General features: G+C 41.9%; 1 protein-coding gene across 1 annotated transcript in view; it reads left to right on the top strand.

Moving 5' to 3' along the window:
* The window catches only part of TLL2 (tolloid like 2), a 116,772-nt gene that overhangs the window by 45,923 nt on the left and 54,579 nt on the right, over positions 1 to 16,270 (top strand). The window contains exon 3 of the mRNA XM_035026106.1: positions 2,475 to 2,552. Within this exon, the coding sequence (XP_034881997.1) occupies positions 2,475 to 2,552 (78 nt within the window). The remainder of the gene's footprint in view (positions 1 to 2,474; positions 2,553 to 16,270) is intronic.

The raw sequence follows: 16,270 nt of genomic DNA, 5'->3' as shown, positions 1-16,270 counted from the left end.
CACTACTAGTAACCCTGGTCATATTCAAAGCTGGTGCAGTTATAGAGCCCTCTCATGTTCTCTGGCTCTCATCTAGATCCCTCGGAATAAAAGCCAAATCCTGAAAATGGCACCACATGAGCTAACCCTCCAGACCCTCCACTGCCCTCTGGCCACACTGCCTACTACTGTCTCTCTCACCCATTCCATTCCAGTCATACCGCCTCCCTACCCCCAAGCACACTCCCACCCCAGGGCCTTTGCACCCGTTGTTTTTCTCAGTTTGAAATGTTCTTCCCCAGTCTTCTGTAGTAGTCTCTCTGTCACTCTGTTCTGGCTTCTGCTTTTCTATCTCACATGAAACAGCAACCCCTTATCCCTAGCATTCACTTCACCCTCATTTATTTTCTTTGTAGTGCCTATCAGCAACTGGCTTAAATATTTGGTTGCCTATTAGCTTATTGTTTTCTCCCCTACCCTCCATCAGAATATAATTTCCATGAGGTCAGGGTAGAGTTTGTTCTGTGTTGTATTCTGAGCAGCAGAAACAGCATCTGGCGTGGAGCAGGTGTTGGATAAATATTTGTTGAATGAGTTAGTGCCTAAACAAACCCATTACCTCATTTGGTCTTCAAAACAAACAGCCCATTTGACAGATGAAAAATACAAACGCCCAAGGTCTTAGCCACAGTTCCGCAGCAAAGACGAAGCTGGGCCCGGAGCTCTGGCTCCAGGCTCCCCTTCGCTCCACACATGCCGCATTCCTCTGCCGGCCAGCGATTTTCCCTGAACTTTAGCCCAAGAGGAAATGATATCGAAGCTGGAAGAATACCCAGAGGGCTGGGAGCTGGCAGCCAACGGCCCGGCAGCTGCAGGGAGCGTGTGAGTGGATTCGGAGTTGGCCAGAAAGGCAGCGGAACCAGCAGGATGAAGGCACGCAAAAATGTCAGCGCACGCCTGGTCCGCCGCCGGTGTCATAGGCAGGAGAGGGAAAGAGGCGGGCTGCGTGGTGGAGGCTGAGCTGTGGGACCACAGGGCCGGCTCCCTTGGTTGTCCCAGGTCAGGTCATTGGGTCATCTGTTTGGGACTCTACCCCGAGCATTGTTGTGAGCTGTGGGGCACAGGAAAGATCCTCAGGCTTCTGACCAGGAAGACTGTCCTGAGCACGACCCTGGGCTACTCATTTTGTGTCTTGGTTTTCTCCTCTGTAAAATGGCATTACACTCTTGTCTGCCACAGAATGTTCTAATGGGGGTCAAAGGAGGTATGGGGAAACAGCTCTGTAAGCTGCAAATTTCTAAACAAATGCAAGAAATGATTTTGAAAGTCGATTGTCCTGTAGTTACTTGGATGTGGTTTCTTATGTACAATAGTCTCTCCTGGACATAGGCTCTATCCTCAGATCTGCTCCCTGGTATCACAACCCACCCAGTTATTCAACCCCCAAATGTAGGAGTCATTGGGGACCTCTCTCAGGCCCTCGTATCTAATCCATCAGCCTCCCTGCTTCCCTGCCTGCAACTATATTCCTAATATCCTTGTGGATCCGCCCTCCCTCTCTGCCTGGTTCCCCCTTGCCCACCAAGGGCAAGCTCATTCCCAGTCTAGATTCTTTCCTGATCCTGGGCCAGATCTCTGTGTTAGTGGTCAGGGAAGGCCCCTTCTGAGCGCTCATACTGCATACGATCTTCAGATTTTCTGAACCCACAATGACTTTGTCCCTTTGTTTTCTTACCTTGTGTTTATTGTCCAGCTGCCCACTTTACCCATCTTTCTTGCTCACTGCTGAATCCCCCGGTGCCTGGAACTGCACACAGTTCTAGTTCACCGTGGGTCTAATACTTTTAGCTGATTGACCACCTTCCTGGTGGGGACAGATGTGAACCAGGTTTATACACAATGGCTACTAGCAAACAAAGACAAGCGTCACTGTCCTTGACCAAGGCCGTGTCTGCAGAGTCTGATATATAAAGTCTACAGAGCAATTTCTAAAATGAGACTCACCCCAAAGAGAAAACCCAAATGCCTACTTAAGCCAAGGCAGTAACTGACCACATCCCATATTTAAAAGCAGCACTGAGGACTTCTCCCACATTCCACATGAGGGGACTCCAGAAGGGAGTGTCCTGTTTACATTCGGGCTTCCTAATGGGGGCGAGGGTAAGGAAGCTGACTTGCAGGTTGACTTTGGGATTTGCCTCTTAACTTTGTATATTTGACTCCAAGTACCCTTGAACTGATGGAGGAGAGCAATACATTTCTAATTTGTGAATTATGTGCATGGTTATGAGAAAGCAGGTTCTTTTTTGCCCTAGCATCTAGAACAGTACCCAGCACGTGATAAGTGCTCAATCAACCTGTGTTATCAAATCTTTACTGATCTGCCAGGGATCCCGGTCATCCCCCAGGTGACTAGGTTTGCTCCCTCGGCTCTTGGTGCTCCTACAAAGAAGGCTGATGCGTCCTCACGTTTCTTTTCTTTCTCATTCCTTTAGGTGGGCTGGAGAAGCAGCAATCTGAGAGCCGGGAGAACGCGACTGCCACCAATACCAGCGGCGAGGAAGCTAGACGGGGTAATGTGAGGCCCCACCAGGCCTTTGGATCTTTTTTTTTTTTCAGCAGTGGTAAATTTCACATAACATAAAAGTTCCATTTTAACCATTTTAATGTGTGTAACTTAGTGACATTAAGTACATTCACAATGTTGTACAACCATCCCACTATTTCGTTCCAGAAAATTTTCATTCCAGAAGATTTTCATCACCCCAAAGGAGACCCCACACTCACTAAACAGTCACTTCCCTTTTCTCTCTGCCCCTGGCTTTGGAAACCTCTTTTTTTTTTTTTTTTAAGATTTTATTTATTTATTTGAGAGAGAGTGAGCAAGAGAGAGAGAGCATGAGCAGCGGGAGGCACAGAAGGAGAGGGAGAAGCAGACTCCCTGCTTATCAGGGAGCCCGATGAGGGGCTCAATTCCAGGACTCTAAGATCATGACCTGAGCCGAAGGCAGATGCTTAACCAACAGAGCCACCCAGGTGCCCCAGCTTTGGAAACCTCTTATTCCACTTTTTACTTTGGATCTTAGTGGACTAGGAGCACCAAAGTCTCTGGGCATGAGGGAGTGTGTCCTTTTGTTGAGGATGGACTGGCTGAGGGTGGTGTTTGGCTGCTCTGGGACCGTATGGTCTTCAGTTAAACTCTGCCATCTGGGTTTGACCTCTCTCACCGTGCTTGGCTTGTGAGTTGCAGCCCCCAAGGGCCAACAGGAGGGATCATGAGGCTTTGGGAACTAGGAGTCTGACAGAACAAGTGGGCAGGGGAGGCAAGGAGGGAAAATAAGCTGAGAGGGGGCTGGGAGGAGGGTGTAGCCTAGAGACCTTGTGGGTTGCTGGGGGAGAGGGCAGGTGAGGTTGTGGCCATCTGTGGGCAGGGCCACCCATCAGCAGGTGCCTGCCTGGAAGTCTGCCTCTGCGTGTCTGCACACTGACACTCACACACGTGTGCTTTCCTGGTTCTAGGAGGTTCTAGGCTGGAGATTACGGGTGCGGGGGGCGTCTCACTGGATACATCTCCAACTGGAGGAGTTTTTCCCATTCAGAAGCCGTGCTGGGGGAGAGAGGCTGCTAGACTTCGGTCTGGCTAGCATCCTGCAGGAGTCAGGGCTCACTACTGCCAATGTTGCTTCTTCTACATAAAATAAATGCAGAGCAGAGGGAATAAATTTTTTTTATTGAGGTATAGTTGACACACAGTGTCAAAAGGAATAGTTTTTAGAATCTTCTGATCTGTAGTCAGATGCGTTATCAGTCACGCCACTGACCCTGTCAAAAGGAATAATTTTTAAGTGCCAGAATCCTTTTTTTCAAGGATGCCTATTTAGGGATAAAATAGAAATCAATATTTGCTTTATGTTTTCGCTTTAATGCTATTTTATATTTTACGCATACATATGCATATATATATAATTTCATACAAATGCATACATGTGATGATATCATGTCCTTTCTTAATTTTTTTTTTTTTATTCTTTTCCCTTTAATTTGGCTAGCTCCCTCCCTTCTCTTTTCCACATATTGCTCCTCTGCCCTTCCCCAAGGGATACCGGCTGATGGCTCTGTGTGCATCCTTCTGTATTTTTCTCCTTGCGCATGTGTTCACACAGACACTTCTGTAGGGATATAAACATGCATGCAAATAGAAGCTTCATCATTCTACAAAACAGGATCAGATTTGATACGTGCTTTTTATGAATCATGCTTTTCTCACTCAGCAGTACGTCATAAGAAACCCCTCCAATGCACTGGTGATAACTTCAGTTTATTCTTCCGAATATTTTGCAAAATATTCCTGGCGTGGGTGGGCCATAATTGATCCAATGATTCCCTTATCAGTTAACATTCACTTCGTGTTAAGTTTTTCCCATCACGAGCAATGCTACAGTAGATGTTCCTGAACCTAGATCCTCACTCTTGGGATGTTTTTAACAGGTGTTCCTGGAATGGGTTTCAAAGGGTAAAGCCATTCACATTTCCAGAGCAACTTGTGAAGTGCCCCTTTCACCATATCCTCTCCAGCACTAGGTGCTCTTCATGTTTTTAATAATGTAAACAGGAGTTTATTATTACTTAATTTGGATTTTCCTGACTGCTGGTGACTTTGAGCATCTTTTCCTGCCTTTCCAGTGATGTAGGGATGCACGTCTGTGATTTGCCTCTTCCTGTCTTTTGCCCATTTTTCTGTTGGGCTACTGATGCCCCTTTTATCAGTTTGGCCTCTTTCAGAGAAAGGCGGATTCATTAGCTCCCACGCTCCTCACCCCCTTTGACAAATGTGTATTTGTTTCTCTATCTCACAACACGTTGCTGGGACCATGTGCAGGGCTTCCTTCAAAATCTGTGGCTTCCTGCTTTGCTTTTTCGAAGTATTTTGACTTGTGCTTTCTTCGACTCTCAAGACATCTCATAATCTCAATGACACTTCGTTTTGGCCACAGATGACCAGCACTTAGTGTGAATAATGGAGCATAGGGTGTGAGGATGAAACCAGAGGGGTTTGCTAGCACCACAGTGGTGTAGATACCACACTGGATTTTCCCCTCCTAAGTGATTTATTGTTGCCTAAAGCCACTCCCAAACTTAGTGACTTCAAACAGTGATTTGTTATCTTTCATGATTCTGTGGGTTGACTGGGCTCCGTGGGGTGTTTCTTTGGCGGACATCAGCTGGGTCACTCACTTGACTGCATTCATCTGGCAGCTGGGCTGGGCTGGCCTGGGTGGTCCGAAAAAAAAGCTGTAGTCACATGCGCCTCCACGTGGCTTTTTTCGCCACGTGGATTTCCATTTAGCTGTCTGACCTGCGATTTTTTTACAGTATGGCACCTGGCTTCTCAGAGGGAAGAAGCGGAAGCCACCAGTCCCCTTAAGGCCTGAACTCAGAGTACCCAGAATGCTACTTCTGCCACATTCTCTTGGTCAAAACAAGCCAAAAGGCCTGCCCACCTTCAAGAGGAAGAAAATAGATTCCGCCCCTTAATGTGAAAAGTGGCATGAGCTCACAGGGATGAGCGCTGTGGCCATATTTAGAGACCAGCTCCAGCCTTCTCTCATTGTGTCTTACCTACCCACCAGCAATAGACAGTGTCAGGGTTCTTAGTATTTACTAGTTTGTTGGTGTAAAATGACCCAATCGAATAAACTTGGACTGTCAGACACACTTGGGTTTGCGCCCTAGCTTAGCCACTCAGTAGCTAGGACCTCAGGTAAGTGTTCATTTGAGGTTTGGAGAGAATTAGAAATAATATTTATGCAAAGTGCATAGCCAGGTGTCTGGAATTTAAGAGGTGCTCAGGACATGTAGCTCCTTCACTTTTTCCTCTCTACCTCCACCTCCAAGAATAATATTATCCAGCATTGGAAGTGCATTATCCACCTCTGGACTGGGATTCCACAGCTGTTCAACAGCTGCTCAGAAACACAGTTAAGGGAGACCGGAAGGAATAAGGCTGCTGCAGCTCATTAACATGCTGCCTCTGGTAGGTTGGCTTGGGCATGGTACCCACACTGCGACAAGAGATTTCCTTGGAAACACTGGATGAGTTTAAAAAAAATAAAAATAAATAAATAAATAAATAAATAAATAAATAAGAGATTTCCTTGGGCTTTGTAAGGAGGACAGTGAAAGCATTCCCGCAGCCACCATTCCTCACACCCCTACAGTGGGCTAAATCCATAGTCTGCAGACCGTCCAGTGACCCTGGTTTTTTGGAAGACGATAATGTCAAGGCTAGGCCAGTTTCTCCACTCCATACTGCAGCAGCAGACGGGCAGGTCTTTAAGGCTCCCGGGCAAGCCTGATGAGGAAGGAGACCCTTGGCACCCTCAGAGGTGAGCCGAGGGCCGGCTGTTCTAGCCTGTGCCTCCAGCCTTCCCTCCATCCGATTCATCTCTCTGGGGCCCTGTCAGGCGCCAGCGTGGGTGCCTCTTGTTTTTGTTTGAATTAAAGATAAGACAAGTTGTGTCAATCTCAGATTCCCCTTTCATCACAACCGGACCCCTTCCCAACACCCCCAGAAAAAGAGACCGCCCAAGCAAGAGAAAGGATCTGAGGGAAGCCCCTGCCCCCTGGCCCCCTGGCTTCAGCAGCAGGTTTATTTCCTGGCATTATGTGGCTCCCCTCAGCCCTGACGGCAGGGATTTGTGCTTCCAGCTTTGGGAAGGGCTGGGCTCAGAGAACTGCTCACTCAGCATCCCCCTGGCAGGCCGTCTGGTCCGAGGAGTCTCCCTCCCTGGAGATGAGCGCTCAGCATGCGTTTCAGGGCTGCTAATAGGATTAATGAAATGGACTGTTTAACTACTCCTCCGATGAAGCTGTGACTTTGGATAGAGCCCGATCTCCAGAACCATATTCGTAGAAGAGAATGGACCTTTCACTCCCAGTAACAGTTCCTAAGGGCTTTGTGCTGCAGGAAATCACAACGGAATCTTGTTTGCACTAGAGAACGCACGCTTGGGTACAAAGCACTGCTCAGCACCCAAAACCCTGAATGTCACTAATGTCAGTGTATCTGGGTGTAGCCACTGAACCTAACTTTAGGCATTCTTTCTAGCCCGTCCCCAGATGCAGACCTTGCTAGCGATTACTAAAGCTCGCATCGAGCCCTTACCATGGCAGGCGTTTGACATTCATTACCTGGTTCAGTGCCCACAAGGCTAGCATGCAGCAGGAAGGAAGCTTCAGGAGGCAGGAAGAGTGGCTTATCCACGGCCACACAAGTAGCAAATGGCAGCATTTACCTTGAGCCTAAGTCTCCCTACCCTAAACCCCCTGCTCCTAACCTTTGGGCAGTATCAGTGGTTCTCAAACGTGCCTGTGCTTTGGAACTACCTGGGAGCTTTAAAAACTCACATGCCTGGACTCCACTCTAGTTTGATTGAGTTGCAATCTCAGGACAGGTGGTGGACGCCAAAATTTTTAAAAAGCTCCCCAGTTGATTCACATGTGCAGCCAGGTTTGAAAACCATCATGCAGAATATTCCAGTCTCCACTTTCACCGAGGGGCTACTCTTGAGTCTTTCAAGGTTCGCAGGCAAGGTGCAATGTTGCCCACCACCCTGGGGTGGGGGGTGTGCAGATGGCTGGACTCTCAGGATGTTTGCTTCCAGTGTGGGGCTGACCAGTCGAATCATGGAAAATTCCCAGCGCCTCACTTGAGAAGGCTGGGGTAGGCCTGGTTCTGTTTATGACACGCCTGTACCTTCAGCTGGAGAAGGAACCTTGAATAGCTGTGGCCGTCCCGCTTTTCCACAGAGGACAGGGTCCACTCCCAGAGCCGGAGAATTTAAATGGACTTTATCCCCCAGCCCACCCCACCCCCGGTGTGTTAAATCTTTTCAGATGCCTCTGAGCTCCTCTTCAAATGTAGGACTCTTGGCCATAATAAATAATTACATCCTCCTGTGTGGACTCTGATTCCAGATAGTAGTAATCCAAGAAAATCCAATAATGACAGTTGCATTAAGATCCTTCTTCCAGGCTAAGCAGAACATCTGTTTAGATGTATTTTTAATCGGCAAATGCTTCCTGTGTTGAGTCCTTGGCAAATTAAATTTCTCACTGGACTGAGGGGGAAGCTGTCATTCAATAACCCATCTCTGGAAATTACACCCCAGTCTCTTTCCAGGTGCACTTCAGATTTTCCCACGCTGACTCGGCTGCAGCCTAGCCCTAACCATACTGGCCCACATGCATACACAGCAAGCACAGCTTGTCTGAGAAACACGGGACGTCTCAGTGTTGTTCCCTCGAATAGAAAACTATTTCTGCCCAATTTCCAAAGGAGAGTTGGCGGCAGAAGAAAATTAAGAGACTTGTTGAAAACCCTATGGGAAATGAATAATAAACTTCCACTTGCTACATCGCTGCCTGTGATTACTTAAGACACGATGATTCTCAGAGTTTAAACATTAAGGGCGTTAGGGCTGCCAACATTTTGGAGGAGTTTCCGCTATGGAATTGTTTGGACTGTTGGGCTGTTTATTTTTAGAATAACTCATCCATTCTTTAATTAATTCATTCAAACTACAAAAGCAGTCAATACTTACCACCAACCAGGCACTGTGCTGGGTGCGACTAGAGTGGTGAACAGGCCAGCCATGGTTGCTGGCCCCGTGGAGCTTCCCCGCCCATGGGGGCAACTCACATTTGAATGCAGTTGGATGTAATTTGTAGTCTAGGATTGGGATAGCCAATTAGAATATCTGCAGAGGCCCAGCAGATAATGTCAGTGGGGGAGGTGGGCTAGATAGGACGATGGGAAGTGGGGGAGAGATTCTGACAACCAGGAAAACATGTACCATGGCTATGGCCAGCAGGTACAACCTAACTCTAGTGGGTTGTAAATGATGAGACATGGGCCCAATGTTGCCACATCTTTCTGTCTTTAAAGAAAAACTAGAAAATCTGGATCCTAAAGTGAAATCCCTTGATTTTTAAAAGTTGGCTTCTAAAGTTATATTAAAACAACAACAATAACAACAACAAAAACACAGTGTGGGCCAAAAGTGTCCAGGCCAAGCAAAGCACATCTGTGGGTTGGATTTATCCCAAGAGTTGCAAGTGTATGACTTCTGATCTAGAAATTCTACCAGTAAAACAACTGTTTTCATGTTTAAAAATGTATTACGTGACAGCCTTGTTCATATGACTAACTGAATTAGTGGGAACCCCTATACAAATACAGAACTGCTGAAAGTAATATATAACCTTCCCACCATCCCAAATAAAAGATACAGAGTTAAGAACAAAGGATAGAAAGAGAAATGTCCATGATCAGAAGAGAATAGGGAACACAAATCCGTAGAATTAAGCTTCAGATGGTGGCAAGAATGTGCAGAGGGCATTCAAATTGGGCTAAGATTTGGGGGACAGGGAGCTGGTGTCTTCATGCCTATAAATACAGGAGATACGGCCTTGGTCCCATGTGAAGCAAGAAGTGAATGCTGAGATCTTGCATAAAATGAACACCCTCAAAGGGCTTCATACTCATTAAAAAAGAGAGAGAGAGAGTAGAAAAACTCTGCTCAGTGGCTAAGAGTGGCAAGAAATCTTGCTATCTTTCCTAGGCTCTAAGTGTGGGTGAAAATACCTCATCTATGAGAAACTGAATCTGAAAGCCTGTTCCCCATGTAGTATAAGTTCTCAAATTACATTTCCTAAATATGGAAACCCTAAACTTAGAAATTAACATAAAAATTGATCTAGGACCCTAGAATCCCAAAAGCCCTGAAAAAACAAAAAATAGGGTCACACTCATAATTGATGGCATATGGGGCTCCTTTAGAAAGGAATGATCTCTCCTAAAAATGAATTTTAAATAAAAACATTAGAAACACAAAAAGTTAATCCATGGAGGAGAATCAGCAGAGACAATAAATTGGAGAATTAGTACCCAAAGATATAGGAAAATAATAGAACCATCTGAAGGAGATTAAATAAGTATATATAGCAAAAGAACCAATCGAAGAATTTGAAACTACAGTAGGGAGGAAAAAAGAACAGGCAGATTTAGAAGCCACTAGATAGGGCTTTTAGAAATGATAAGTATATTGTTGAACCTGGAATTGGATAAATAGTATATTGAACACAGCTGAAGAGAGAATTAGTGAAGTAGAAAACAGATCTGAGGAAACCACACAAATTTTACCACTGAGAGATAAAGAAAATATGGAAGAAGGTAAAGGGACAAAATGGATAAAATGAGACTGTTAAGTGCATAATCAATAGAAATTCTTGAAGATGAGAGAACGTTCATAGAGAGACTGGGAAAGAGGAGGCAGTGGTCAAACAGATGAGGAATTAGGGTTTTCCACAGTTGAAGGAAGAATTGTACTGAGTCCCAAGCAGAGAATTCACACAAATCCACATCTAGACAATTATAATGATGCTGAGAAACACCAAAGACAAAGAACAGAGGACAGGAGAGGAGGAGAGGAGGAGAGGAAGGAGAACAGAACAAAAGATAAGACAGATAAGAGGTGAAGGACTGACCATTAAACTATAAGGATACCTCCTGTTGGTAACAATGAAGACCAAAAGACACTGGAATACTATCTTTGAAGTGCTGAGGGAAAAACATCTGTCAACTTAGAATTCTGTACATTCCCAGCTAAACTTAGTTTCCAGAGTGTGGATAAAATAAATTGAGCGAAGATGAAATAGATTGAGGATAAAATAAACTGAGAGTTTATTGTCATCATGAAAGAATAATAAAAGATGCATTTCCAGGAGGGAGGTATGGGATGCAAGAAGTAGCATTCAGCAAAGAAATGGTAAATGTGAAGGTAGATGTAAATCTGTATTGCAAACAAACAAATCATTGATAATAGTAACTAATTTGGGATCTTAAAAGCAAGTAAACAATAACATGAAAAATCGGGAGGTCTGTTTATAAATTAAAATACTTTAAGATCCTTGTAGTCTCAGAATGAGAATGGAGATTCTGATTTCTTCAGATCCATCTTGTAGTTTGCGAATTCTTTGTACTTTGTTAAGTCCAGTATGAACATTAAAAATTAAAATCAATACTAAAGAATAGAAAGGAGATAGTGGAAATAAAAAGTAAATACGGAAAATATCTTAATCCTACCGAAAGCAATGAAGGAAAAAAAAAGAAGCAAAGGAAAAAAATAGCAAACAATGCACACACACACACAAAGGAGGAAATAAGCCCAGGTATGTCAGTTATAAAATAAGTATAATTCGTCTGTTAAAAGAGAAAGTCTCAGATTGAACAACGAGGAAAAAAATGTAGTTATTTGTCTATAACAGATATACCTAAAATCTAATCACAATTATACTAAAAAATCCTCAACAAAATATTAGCAAATCGAAACCATCAATGTATAAAAAATAATTATACACCATAATCAAGTGGAATTTATTCCAGGTATGCAAGGCTGGTTCAACATTTGAAAATCAACCAATGTAACCTTACCATATCAACAAGCTAAAAAAGAGAAATCCCATGATCACATCAACTGATGCATAAAATGCATTTAACAAAATCTAACATTTACAATAAAAACACAGCAAGTTAGGAATAGAGAAAAATTATCTTAACTTGATAATGAGCATCTGCCAAAAACCTACAGCTTACATCTTACTTAGTAATGAAAGACTGAATACTTCCCCTAACACCAGGAACAAGGCAAGGATGTCTGCTCTCATGCTCTTATTCAACATAATTCTGGAAGTTATAGACACTGCAATGAGGTAAGAAAAAGAAATTAAAGGCATGAAAATTGGAAAGGAAAAAATAAAACTGTTTCTATTTCCAAACGACTTGTTTATGTAGAAGATCCCAAGGAATCTAAACAAAAAAACAAACAAAAAACAAATCCCAGAACTAATAAGTGACTTCAGCAAGATGGCAGATATAAGGCCAAACCCTCAAATTGCTTACATTTCTATATACTAACAACAATTATGCAGAAATAAAAATTTAAAACACAATACAATTTATAAGCACTCAAAGAAAATGAAATGCCTATACACTTTAAAAAACATGTACAATATTTGTATACTAAAAATTACACAAGGCTGATGAAAGAAATCAAGAAAGACCTACATAAATGGAGAGACATACTATGTCCGAGGATTGGAAGACTGAATATGGTAAAGATACCAGTTATCTCCAAATTGATCTATAGGTTTAATGTAATTCCTATCAAAATCCCAGCATGTTTTTTTTTTTATAGGCATAGACAACCTTATTCTAAAATCTATATGGACAGCCATAAAATTTATATGGGAACATAACTAAAACAATCGTGGAAAAGAAGTCTAAAATGGGAATTATCACTCTCCCAGATACTAAGGCTTACTATATAACTACAGTAATCAAGACAATGTCATATTAGCAGAGGGATAAACACATAAATCAATGGAACAAAATACAGAACCCAGAAATCAACTCACATACCATACAACCCAGCAATTCCACTCTTGGGTATTTATCTCAGAGAAATAAAAGCTTATCTTCACACAAACACTTGTACACTTGTATATGAATGTTCGTAACAGCTTTATTTGTAATATCAGGAAACAACCCAGATATCTTTTCCCAGGTGAATGGTTAAACAAATGGTGGTACATGAATACCGTGGAATACTACTCAGCAATAAAAGGAAACTATTGATACATAAAACAACTCAGATGAATCTCCAAGGAATTGTGCCAAGTAAGAAAAGCCAATTCCCAAAGGTGATATACTATAAAATTCCGTGTATATAATATTCTTCAAATGACAAAATTTTCTAAATGGAGAACAGATTGGTGCTTGAGAGTTTAGGGATGGGTGAGAGGAGAGGGGCAGGGATGTGGATATGATTATAAAATGCCAACATGAAAGATCCTTATGGTAATGCAACTGGTCAGTATCTTGAATGTGGTGGTGGATACACAAACCTGTACATGTGATGAAATTCCATACAACTACACACTCACACACACACACACACACAAGTATACATGATGCTGGGGAAATCTGAATGAGATCAGTGGAATACATTAATGTCCGTATCCAGCTGTGATAGTGTACTATAGTAAAATGTTCATAAAATGTTACTGTTGGGGGAAATGGAGTACAGGGTACACAAAATCTATTATTCCTTACAACTGCATGTGAATCTACAAGTATCTCAATAAAAGTTTCAATTTACAAAAACCATTTCATATACAATAAAAAAAATTGAACCCCAACAATATGACCATTGTAAAATTTGTGTTATTGTTGTGGGAAATATAATTTACTCACAGAATAATGCCTGTTGAATGACTCGTTAAAAAAAAAAACACAATTACACAAAAAGATTGGAAATAAATGAGTGGGAAAAAACTATGAGGCAAACACTAATCAAAACTGATATAGTGACATTAATATCAGCCAAAATAATCTTTATTATGGATGAACATTATTACAGATAAAGAGGGTCATTAATGATGAAAGAAATAATTCTCTGGGAGTATTTAAAAGCCCTTTACTTGTATTACTTAAATAACATAGCCTTGAACAATGCAAAGCAGAAATTAAGAATAAAGGAGAAAGTGACAATCCACAATCTTAGTTGTCAGGGTTGTTTAAAGCATTTTTCTCAGTAACTGATACACCAAAGAGCCAAAATAGTTGTAGACAGAATATGTGAATAACATATGTAACACCCTTTAACCATCAATTATGGAAATGGATGCACATTATCCCAAGGACATATGGAACATTTATAAAAGCCAATCACGTACTGGGCTGCAAAGGAAGATTCAAAATGCCAAAGAATTGATACCTTGGAGCATGGACTAGTTATCAACAGCCAGGAGGCCAAACCCAGCCTGCCATCTGCTTTTGCAAATAAACTGTCATTGGAATACAGCCATACCCATTCATTTACATGTTGTCTGTGGCTGCTATCACACCACAGCAGTAGAGCTGGCTGGTTGCAACAGAGAATATATTAACCACAAAACTTAAAATATTTACTATTGTCCTTTTACAGAAAAAGTTTGCTGACCCCCACCTTGGAGAATGGGTCCTTGGAACACAAAGCAATGTTAGAAATCAGTAACACCCACAGAGAAAGAAATATTTAGAAATTTAAAAAAATCACACTTCTAAATAACTCAAAGATCAAAGAAGAAAGTCTAAATGGAGCTAACAGAATATATCAATGTCTAACGTTGAAATGTACATGTCAAATGATGGAGTGCAGGTAAAATGGAACTCAGAGAAATTCTAGCCTTAAAATGTTAATAGTAGAATATAAGAAAAATTGAAAATTATGTGACAAACGTTCAACTCAAGAAGCCAGAAGAGGATGGCTAACTGATTTGTTACAAGAGTGCCAAGACAGTTCTATAGGGGAAAAACTAATCTTTGCAACAAGTGGTGCTGGAAAAACTAGATATCCACAGGCAAAAGAATAAAACTGACCCCTACTTCACACCATATACAAAAATTAACTCAAAATGATTAAAGACTTAAGTATAAGCACCCAAACTATAGAACTGTAGATATAACATAGATATAAACATAGATATAAGTCTTTGTGAGGTTGGATTAGGCTGTAATTTCTAAAATATGGCACAAAAAGCTTAAGAAACAAAAGAAAAAATGAATAAATTGGACTTCATCAAAACTTAAAACTTTTATGCTTCAAAGGATACTATTGTAAAAATGAAAAGACAGCCTACAGAATAAGAGAAAATATTTGTAAATCGTATGTCTGATAAGGGTCTGGTATCCAGAATATACAAAGAATCATTATAACAGTAAAAAGACAACCCAATTAAGAAATAGACAAAGGATTTGAATAGACATTTCTCCAAAGAAGTTATGTGAATGATTAATAAGAACGTGAAGAGGTGTTTGGCATCATTAGTTATTAAGGAAATGCGAATCAAAACCACAGTGCGATGCCACTTCACACCCATTAGGATGGCTATAACCAACAAGCTTGACAATAACAAGTGTTGAGAAGTATATTGGAGACACTAGAACCCTGATACATTGCTGATGGGAATGTAAAATGGTGCAGCCGATTTGGAAAACAGTCTACTAGTTCTTCAAAAGGTTACATATAAAGTGACTGTATGACCCAACAATTCCAGTCTGTGGCATATACCCAAGAGAACTGAAAACATATGTCCACACAAAAATGTATACATTAATGTTCGTACTAGTATTATTCGTGATAGCCGAAAAGTAGAAACAACCCAAATATCCAGCTGAAAGATGGATAAACGAAATGTGGTAGGTCCATGCAATGGAATATTATCCAGCCATAAAACGTAACAAAGTACTGATACATGCTACGACAGGGATGAACCTTGAAAGCATGCTAAGTAGAAGAAGTCGGACACAAAATGCCACATATTGCATGATTCCATTTATATGAAATGTCTAGAATAGGCAAATCCATAGAAACAGAGAGTGGATTACTGGTGGCCAAGGACTGGGGCAAGGGGTAGACATGGGGAGTGACTGCTAATAGGTTTCTTTTTGGGGTGATGAAAATGTGGAGTTCTATAGTGGTGATGGTTGCACAACTTTGCAAATATACTAAAAACCACTAAATTGTATACTTTAAAAGAATGTCTATTAAGGTATGTGAGTTATGTCTCCAGTTTTGAAAAAAGAAAAGAAGATAGAAAGGAAACATCAGAATAAAATAAGTGAAAATGGAAGGAGGTAATAAAATAAATACAATTAATGAAATCCTAAAAAATGAAAGGGATCAACAGAATCAAAAGCTGATTTTTAGGGAAAAGATATAGAAACTGAAAAGAAAATGCTCTAAGTGAAAATAATGAGGAAGTCTAAGCAAGTAGACTGAAAACAAAAGCTTACGTTGTCTGAACAATTAATAAAATGAGCGCGGATTGGGTTATTAGCATGCCATAGGTTCGAGCGCTTCCACCCCACCTGTCTATCTCTGCTATTTCCGGGGCCACACCTTGGACTCAGAACCTTCACAGAGCCTCCATTTCTTTTCCACGTCCCTCTCTTAAAGGTCCAGCTGTGCCGAGAGACTGGGAAGGGCTGGGGGACTTTATGAGGCTCTGCTTTTTCCAGGGGTTTATCTTGCGAAGAGTTTGTCTTCCCAACATCACAGACTGGTTTACTTTATTTGTCAGACTGGCCAAATTATTTTCAACCTTTGCAACATTGATGGGCATTTGGTCAGGGAGGGGATTGGCTCGGTAAGTTCTCCCAGGTGTTCCCAGCGCTGAGAAGAGGGCA

The sequence above is a fragment of the Mirounga leonina genome, unplaced genomic scaffold (assembly GCF_011800145.1).
Source record: "Mirounga leonina isolate KUSES-001 unplaced genomic scaffold, KU_Mleo_1.0 Mir_114, whole genome shotgun sequence".
Lineage (NCBI taxonomy): Eukaryota > Metazoa > Chordata > Mammalia > Carnivora > Phocidae > Mirounga > Mirounga leonina.
The sequence above is the reverse complement of the archived record's forward strand: the minus strand, read 5'-3'. Positions and strand labels throughout refer to the sequence as shown.